This window comes from Condylura cristata, unplaced genomic scaffold (genome assembly GCF_000260355.1).
Source record: "Condylura cristata isolate star-nosed mole 26May11 unplaced genomic scaffold, ConCri1.0 scaffold00011, whole genome shotgun sequence".
NCBI classification, from domain to species: domain Eukaryota; kingdom Metazoa; phylum Chordata; class Mammalia; order Eulipotyphla; family Talpidae; genus Condylura; species Condylura cristata.
This window is the reverse complement of record NW_004567112.1, coordinates 17,029,489-17,038,714: the sequence shown is the minus strand read 5'-3', so window position 1 is coordinate 17,038,714 and position 9,226 is coordinate 17,029,489. Positions and strand designations below refer to the sequence as shown.

The window sequence follows — 9,226 nt, the reverse complement described above, 5'->3', positions numbered from 1 at the left end:
TCCAGGCTGAAAAACAAACAGGTTGTTTTTGGGGGGACAACAAGGTGATCTGGCACAGCAAGTAAAACGTTGGGTAATGAAAAACCAACATGGGGTAAGACTGGGAGAATGCTTTGTTTTAAAATTAAACTCGAAATAGTGCTGCAGTGTGTGTGAGATTAGGTGAGGGTTAGCTCCTGGAGTGCGACTGCCACTAGGGTGTGCTGTTTCGAAGCACAGGCCTACTTGGATAAAGTGAAAGAAATATATCGCAGGTAGAACTTCATACAAAAAGGGTGTTCTGACACTTGAACAGATTGGGAAAATAAAAGATGTAAGCCTTACTACTTAGCGCTCCCCAGCTAAGTGCCCCCCTGCTACGCCAAACTAAGCGTTACAGTTTGCCTAAACTGTGTGCCTCTATGCTTAAAGGAACTACTACTCCCAGACTACCTTGCGAGGCAAGGGCGCGCTTTCCGGGTGCGAACAGGTCTCGTCGCTTGGCCTCCTATGATCCGTAGTTTTGCAATGTCTTTCGGGAATTGTAGTTACGCTCCCACAATCGGCTGGGCGAGGCGGCGCCAGCGACCAGAGCTGCGCTGGGTGTTCAGGGGCCAAGATGGCGGCGCGCCGGGGACGGAGAGACGGAGTCAAGCCGCCACCGAGTGGGGGTCCCTGCCCCGACCCTGGCGGTGGCGTCCGCGGCAGCGGTAGGGGAAGTCGGAGCCAAGCGCAGCATGGGACTGTTGGCGCTGTGAGCGGTGGGGAGCAGGTGAGAGGCTGGCTGGCGGCCCGCAGCTGGCAGCAAAGCGGCGTGTGCCGGGCGGTGACACGTGGACGCCACAGCAAAGGGAGGAAGCGCTCGGGAATTGATGCCGGCTGGCAGCGGGAGACGGGTTGGGCCATTAGGTTTGGGCCGTTTGCTTAAGGGGGAGCTGGACAGAGGCGAGTCTCTCTAGCTGTTCCTCGGTAACGCCGGAGGGGCAGAGCTGGGTGTCGGAAATATGGCCCGCCGTAGAGGAGTCCGGGATTCGGGCTTGGAGTCGAGGGTCGAAGACCCCCCTCTAAGAATTAGAGGCAGGGTACCCCTAACCCGGTGCTGCAGTGCTTCCTCGGAGCCACGTGGGGTGAGGGGAGAGATTTTCCCGGGAGAACTTGTCGGCTTCCCCTCCCCCTCAAGGCGGCCCCGGCACCCACGTGGGTTGGGCTGGGTGGGGGGGCGAGGGCCGCCGGTCCACGTGGGGGCGGGGAGGGTATGTCCACGTGGCTCCCGCCCCAGGCTGTCCGGCATCTCGTGCGGGCGCTGGAGCCGCACTGCCGGGAACTGGGTGTGTCCCGACCGGTCCCGCCATCTCCGGCCTGGGCTGCTGTTCCCTGGCCAGTACGGAAGGTAGGGGCTGCTGGAGTCAACTTTGCCCAGAGTCTTCGAGGTTTTTTTCCTCCTGGTTTGGTCCGCAAAGCCTCTCGATAGCAGAGGGTGAAGGACATTCCAGATGTGCGGAGAATCTTTTGGAAAGGGTAGAGGACTGAGGCTGAAGCGCTGTGGTGGCTTCTGTCTGACCGGCTTGGGGTGGGTTGTGAGTCACCGGCACTGGCATTTTGGTTGCCTGCAGTCCTGCCTCATTTGTGATTCAAGGGGCATGGAGAGTGTCAACGTATACACGGGACAAGTTTAATTAAGGAAAAGGGAATCTTCCCTTCCCTCACTGTTGCCTGAGATGGTCCTTGTTTGAGGCTCTCTGGAATTTTCGTTGGGGATTGGAAAAGTTGGAGGCGATTTGAGAACTATTCTAGACTAATGGAACATTTATTGGCTTGGAGTGAGTTCTATCAGATACTTTTTTGGCCTTCAGTTCTCCATATTTACAAAATGTATGTCTGAGTCTTAAAAGTTTGCACCCAGAATGGACATGGGCAGGGCATAGTTTGAACTGTTAGCTGTCTTAAGCAAATAACCTTGAAAGTATTTTGGTGGTGGTGGTGTGGAGTGAAGACAGCCTCCCGGTGGGAGTTGGTGGGCTGCCCACCTGCTAAGTAATGTGAGTTCCAACAGACCAATCCAAGCTTGTAGGCCCTTACCAGGAGGGAGTGGCACCTGGTACTTGGGAACTGCCTACCCCTTCTTCCCTTTTCTTTCAACTCATCTTGAGGGAGATGCAGGAAGGATGTGTGATCCAGCTCCAAACCAAGTTAGGTGGTCATTTGGGGTTATACTGGGTCTCATGGAGATATTCCCCTTCCCCACAAAAAGATGGGTATGTAGCTAGTCAGTCAACCATTGGCTTTTTTTTTTTTTTGAGCATTATTTTTTTATGCATAGAAGAGCTGGTGTGTAGGCCAGAGGTGGGGATGGGGAGCAGATTAACCAGAGACAGAGTGGGAAGCAAAACAGGCAGATTTACTGAAATATATTGCTGAGGGGGGCAGAGGGTTAGACTGGAGAGGTCTTCCTCCCCATGTGGGTCACTTTCCTGGCGGGGGTGTGGCAGAGGCTGTGGATAATTTCATAGTGCTGTGGCTTAGTCTTTTGCACCATGAGGGAGGCCCCTCAACGGTTACTGATTGAGATACCATTATGTTCAGGCACAGGGGATACTATGGTAAAACTTATACACATAGTACCTTATGTTTTTATCAGGATAGATAATAAATAATATGGAACAAAAGAACTTGGGGTTATAATCAGTAGTAATAATCAAGTTAGTTCCCTCACAGATCCTGCAAATTAGTACAGTTTTAAGATGAGATTGTACTGGGGGTAAGAACTTTTCAGTGGGAGAGAACATGGTTTATTGGAGAAATGAAGAGACCTGTATGGTTAATTGTATGGCTAATCTGTAGAGAGCCAGGCAGAGAGCGGTGAAAGGGAATACATATGAGCAGAAGAATCTGGTGAGGAAGATCAGGACTCCTGTAAAGCCTGTTCAGGATTTAAACCTGATGCTAAAATGCTATTGAAGGAATTTAGGGAGGGTCTCCAGAGTGATCAGATAAGTATTTTTAAAAGTTTTAGCTAGACCTCCTTGATGTCAGTGCTATCAAGCTATCACTAGCAACTGGCATGAGGCATGAGTTCAATCCCCAGCCAGAGAGCTAACCCATATGGCGCAGCAGACCTGTCTTGCCGGCTACTCTTCTCAGCAGTGTATTTTAGTAGATCTGCCTGTGTTCTGCTCCCCACTCTGTCTCCCACCTCCTATCCCCATACCTCTGGCCTACACCCCAGTTTTTGTATGCATAAACAAGTCTTAGAAAAACATTTTAGCTGATTTTAATCCTCGGGGATAAGATTGGATCTGGAAAAATCCATTTAGGAGGTTGAAGTTAGAAGTGCTGGCTAGATCACTTTAAGCCTGTTCTTAGCTCCTCCATGATCTTGGTACTCTTAGGGCTGTGCTGTTGGAGGTTGAGGGTAAGTGAGGTTAGGTGAAGAGAAGGGAGTCTCTGAGGTTCAAGTACCTGCTTGATGGAGGTGATGATGAGTGGTTTTTAGAGCTGTGCATTGTCTTGAGATTCTGGTCCAGTGGTTGAGCCAGGTAGGTGGAAGGCATGTTGAGATGCAGTCCTCTTGCGTATTACCCAGGATTTGCTGAGCCAGGTACTATTCAGCAGCTGCTGGATGTAATTATAGGATTGTGAAGGCTTGGGAGGAGTTAGTGCCTAAAACCTGCCACCTTTCACATTGTCAGTGGACCTAGAGTCCCCTAAAGTATCCCTATCTTGTGGTTCTTCTCTGTGGGCATCAGAACTCCTCAACTTGGTTAGGAGGGTGGGTGTGGGTGCATAGTCACACCTGTTACTTTTTTATTTCCCTCTTGGAAGTGGTACAGTTTCCCTTTGCTACAGAAGGGGGGAAGGGGAGGAGTTGCTTGTTGTTCCTGTTCTCAGGCCTTTGCATCTTCTGTCTCCTAGAGCAGAGATAGCTGTGGCTCTGGCCCTACCAGCCCCATTCCAGCCACTTCTGGCCCTGCCCACGCCCACACTTTTGACAGGCCTGGACTGGAGGCTCCCTGCCTGACAAGGCTGAAGACATTGCTAATTCTCAGGGGAGTGGTGGGGTGTTGCCTCTCCATCTACAGAATCAAACTTTCTCTTTTGCTCTCACCTGGTAGGGATAAGAGAACCACCATTGAGAGGTTGTATGGCACACTGTAGGCCTTAAAATAAAAGTGTGAAACAGTGAATATCAACTGAGTAAGACACTGGGCTGGGTATCATGAGTAACCAGGAAGTTCAAGTATTTTTAAATCCTTACAAGACCAAGAAGGATATAAGCTAATAGATACAAAGGGTTATTTGCCCCAAAAGAACTTGGAGTCCAGTGTTAGTAATGATGCAAGGAATGGGAAATGGTGGGTAAGGGCAGGATACCATAGTCAGAAAAGCTGGTGGTATAGAAACATAAATAATTAAAGGGTGTGAGAAGAGAGTAACATGGGTTGGAGAAGCTTGGGGTGTCTTTGAGAAGTAGGAGTTGAGCCAAGAAGAGAGGAGAGCTCTGAGCAGTATTTGGGGGGAGCTGAGGTGGTTGTACATGAAGTTGTTTGCTGTTGCTGACCTCCTTTTTTGTGCTGTGCCCCTTAGACTCTTTACCGTGCCTTCTGAACTGTCTTGATCAGTTTGCGTTTTTTACTCCCTAGTTTAATAATTTCCTGTGACTGTGGTTGTTTCTGGATAGAGTGCTTGAACACTGCCATCCCAGTTGGGGCTTTGGCTCATGGAAAGCCCAGGCACTCAAGACATGCAAAGGGTTGGTTATGAGGGGGCTCCTGCTAAGTTTGGGCCCATTGGTGAGGGCTTGGCCCTGGATTAGGAAGCATCAGTCAGCTACCCCAGAGGGTTGATCCCCCACCACCTTCACTGTACCCTTTTGAACTTTTTCCCTTTTACCGCAGGTGCTGCTGCATGAAGAGGGAGATGATTCTGGCTTTGTTAGTCTGTCTCGACTGGGACCCTGTCTGAAAGAGAAGGACTTGGAAACAGAGGGGCTGATCTTGCAAGATGAGACATTGCTGGAGACAATGCAGAGCTACATGGATGCCTCCCTCATCTCCCTCATTGAAGATTTTGGGAGCCTTGGAGAGGTGAACTGAGGCTGGACTTAGAGGTGTTCAGGCTTGGGAGGCTCAGACTCAGTGGCAGTACTCTCTTAGATCCCACACTCCTGGGTACCTGACCAGAGATCTGAAAGTATTGTTTTTGCCTTGAGAGTTGAGGTGTAGGCTGCCAGTTATAACCCATGTAAGGGTATCCTTAACGTACTGTCCAGAGGGTCTGATGCCTCAGCTCAATTCCATTCTAGTTAAAGACTTCTGCTAAGTATCCCACATCTTACCTGAGTGTGGTGGATTGTTAAACATAAACTTAGAATTCAGTATTGATACCAGACAGACAGATGATGTATGGTAACAAACGAGATTGTAACTCATGCCTCCTGCTACTCAAATCTCTCTCTGGCAGTTGAGCTGATCTGTGCTTGGGAGACTGATTTCTCTTGGCATGCAGTCCTTCTCAGTTGTCCAGTAGGTCATTAGGGATGTTGGTCACCCCTTCCTGTTCTTTCTGGAGCAGAGCATGTTATCTTTGGAAGACCAGAATGAAGTGTCGCTGCTCACGGCTCTGACGGAGATCTTGGACAATGCAGATTCTGAGAACCTGTCTCCATTTGACAGCATTCCTGACTCAGAGCTGCTTGTGTCACCTCGAGAGGGCACCTCTGTGAGTATAGGATCAGGGGCAGGGAATGTGCAGATGCTACAAAAGTTAGAATCACTTCTTTGGGCCTACTTATATAGTTCTGAAGCACAAACTCAATTCAGGTTTTTTTCCTCCCTTTTAGCTCCACAAGCTGCTTACCCTCTCCCGGACACCACCAGAACGCGACCTTATAACACCTGTTGACTCACTGGGGCCCGGCACAGGCAGTAGTAGAATGAATGGAGTAAGTCTATCCTAGGGAGCCTTAAGGAAATTCTAGGAGACTGGAGCATATGGGGACAGGTTTGAAAAATAGGTTGCTTGAGAAAACTTGCATGGTTTCTCTCTTACAGGTTGAGATGTCGCTTGCAGATCCCCCTTGGGACTTCTCTTCACCCTCCTTCTTGGAGAACTCTTCCCCCAAGCTTCCTAGCTGGAGACCACCAAGATCTAGACCCCGCTGGGGCAAGTCCCCTCCTCCCCAGCAACGTAGTGATGGTGAAGAAGAAGAGGAGGTGGCCAGTTTCAGTGGCCAGATGCTTGCTGGGGAGCTTGACAGCTCTGTGAGCAGCATTTTGGACTTTCCCATGCACCTGGCTTGCCCTGAGGAAGAAGATAAAACAGCAGCACAGATGGCAGTGCAGGCAGCTGGGGATGAGAGCATCTCCTCCCTGAGTGAGCTGGTGCGGGCCATGCACCCATACTGCCTGCCCAACCTCACCAACCTCACATCACTCCAGGATGAGCTTCAGGAAGAGCCAGATGATTTGACGCTGCCTGAGGATTGTGTGGTACTAGAGATTGTAGGCCAGGCAGCTACAGCTGGCAATGATCTGGAGATCCCAGTTGTGGTAAGACAGATCCCTCCTGGACCCCAGCCTGTGCTCCTGGATGACTCACTAGCGACCAGCCCAGCCTTGCAGTTGCTCATGCCTACACTAGAGTCAGAGACAGAGGCTGCTGTGCCCAGGGAAGCCCTAGGCCCTGGGAAAGATGGGTTGTCTCTGGAATCGGAAGGAAAGTTGAATACAGCTTGCTTGTTGGCGCCCAGCGAGGTCATGGAGCCAGGGCTGCCCAAAGGGCCTCAGAACTCACCAGATAATGCAGTGCTGAATTCTCAGAGAGCTCGAAAGGGCAGGAGGAAGAAAAGCAAGGAGCAGTCAGCGAACTGTGCAGAAGGCTATGTCAGGAGGCTGAGGTCATCCTCTCGTGGACAATCTAAAGTTGCTTTAGAGGTGAACTCTCAGGCTAGCAACTTGCCTCAGGAGGAACCTCAAAGAGAGGTTGGGCCTCCCCGCAGTAGAGGAAAACCCCGGGCATGGGCTCGAGCCTGGGCAGCTGCCTTGGAAGAGCCTGGCTCTGAGAACTTGGAGAACAGTACTAGACAGGCTAGTCCTGCTAAAGAAAGTCCTCTAGACCTCTATCCAAACCTAGCTGACAACATCCAAGTCAAGTCTGTTTCAGCACATCACTCACTGGGTGACTCTTCTCGTGCCAGCGTCATGCCGCTTGATTCTGCTGAAGCTGATCCCATTGCGGTTGACCCTATTCTTGATGACTCTATAGCTGTTGACCCTTTGTTGGTTGTTGACCTTGCTTCAGCCAAATCAAAGCTGGTTGACCCTCACCCAACAGACCCAGTCCTGGTTGACTCAGAAGCAGCAGATGCTGCAGCTGTTCACATCTCCGATGATTTGCCATCGGTGGACCCTATTCCAGCTACCCCCACACCAGTTGACTCTGTTCCTGATGACCCAGCTCCAGTTGACCCTGTGTTAGTGAAGTCTAGGCCAACCGATCCAAGACGTGGTGCAATGTCAGCTCTGAAGTCAGAGTCTGCAGACCTCTCAAAGGCTGAAGTCAAGGAGGTGTTGGGTCCTCTGAAGGTGGAAAGTGGTAGCAGTGCCTCGATTCAGGAATCCAGACCTCGACCTCTTAGCCTGTCTGAATATTGGCGGCGAAGGCAGCAGCGCCAAGTAGAGGCAGAAGAGAAGAGTTCCCATCCTCCAACTGGGAAGTGGCCCAGCCTCCCAGAGACCCCCAAAGGACTGGCAGACATCCCATGTCTTGTTATCCCACCAGCCCCAGCCAAGAAGACAGCTCCGCAGAGAAGTCCTGAGACGACTCCTGAACCTTGCAGCATGCCTTTGGGTCCCAGCCCTGCTTCTCCTAGTTCTGAGCCACCTGCAAGCAAATCTGTGGCTTCAACTCCCAGTGAGCAGGTGCCATCCCAAGAGATGCCACTTCCAGCAAGACTTCCACCTCCTACTGTACAGTCCATGTCCTACCCAATGTCCACTGCTCTGCCTTTCACGCCAGGTGGTGTGGGCGTGACCCCTATGCCGCCCCTTACCACAAATGGACAAGGAGTTCCCAGTCTGCCCCCACCTCCCTTGCAGCCTTCTAGTCTTCCAGTGTCTATGGGGCCAGTGCCACCTGACCCCTATACTCTCTATGCCCCTGTGCCACCTTGGCCTTGTTATTCTTCTGTGTCTCCTGGCTATCCTTGCCTGCCCCCTCCACCAGCAGTGCCCCTCGTGTCTGGTACTCCTGGCACATATGCTGTGCCTCCCACTTGCAATGTGCCTTGGGTACCCCCTCTTGCCCCAGTCCCACCTTACAGTTCCAGCTGTACCTATGGACCCTTAGGATGGGGCCCAGGGCCACAGCAGCCTCCATTTTGGCCTACTGCACCTCCACCTTCTTTGCCTGTAACTTCTGTTGGGGCTATTTCTCCACCCAAGTCTGAACCCAACGGCATGGCACCAAGCCCTTCTGAAAGTATACCTCCTGGGCTAGTAGCGCCTCCCCTCAGTCTTGAGTCTGCTAGCCAAAGTGTTCCACAGATCGAGCACCCAAAGGTGGTGGTCAAGCCAGAAACCACATCTCCCCATCTGAAACACAAGGTGTCCTCCCCACTGCAAAGTCCCCAGATCAAGCCTTCACCATGTCACTCTGCTGAGAATGTGACTGTTGAGGAGTCTGAGTCAGAGAGGCTAAAACCTGAAACCCAGGAGATAAGGCCCAGGGAGAAGCCCCAATCTCCTGTTGCCAAGGCTGTTTCCACACCCACACCAAGGCAGAGCACTGTCCCTAAGCTTCCTGCTGTCCACCCAGCCCGGCTAAGGAAACTGGCATTCCTGCCTACTCCACGTCCGCAGGGTGCTGACGACGTTGTACAGGCTTTCATCAGTGAGATTGGTAAGTGCCACAGAGTTCAGCTGATGTGAAGAACTTGGGGTAGGTGGGGAGTGTCTTCCATAGGGGAGGAGAAACCACCTTGATACGGTTGGCTTATTGTTGGATTTCTTGGGGGGGATTGATGAAATTCTGGGTTTGTTTGAATTCTGCCTGCTTGGTGTTATGGTCCTGGTTTACTTAGTGTACTGGGCAGGTGGAACATAAAGGGAGAAATGAGATGTTTTGGGCTTCTTGGGAATCTGTGATTTCAGTTGACAGGTTCTTTTTTTTTTTTTTTTTTTTTATTTATTTATGCATATAGAACTGGGGTATAGGCATAATATCACATAACATAGATTGTCATTCATGT

The 9,226-nt window shown here is 51.1% G+C and overlaps 1 protein-coding gene across 4 annotated transcripts in view; it reads left to right on the top strand.

Annotated features, from left to right (window-relative positions):
- Positions 1–593: 593 nt before the first annotated feature.
- Positions 594–9,226, top strand: part of PPRC1 (peroxisome proliferator-activated receptor gamma, coactivator-related 1) — a 15,754-nt gene continuing 7,121 nt past the window's right edge. For 3 of the 4 annotated variants that reach the window (XM_012723839.1, XM_012723838.1, XM_004680496.2), the window contains exons 1-5: positions 594–751; positions 4,875–5,063; positions 5,551–5,697; positions 5,819–5,920; positions 6,030–8,877. In XM_012723839.1, the coding sequence (XP_012579293.1) occupies positions 599–751; positions 4,875–5,063; positions 5,551–5,697; positions 5,819–5,920; positions 6,030–8,877 (3,439 nt within the window). In that variant the 5' untranslated portion in view covers positions 594–598. Of the gene's footprint in view, positions 752–4,874; positions 5,064–5,550; positions 5,698–5,818; positions 5,921–6,029; positions 8,878–9,226 lie in introns of those variants that run through there. The other variant, XM_012723840.1, reaches the window with a different exon arrangement.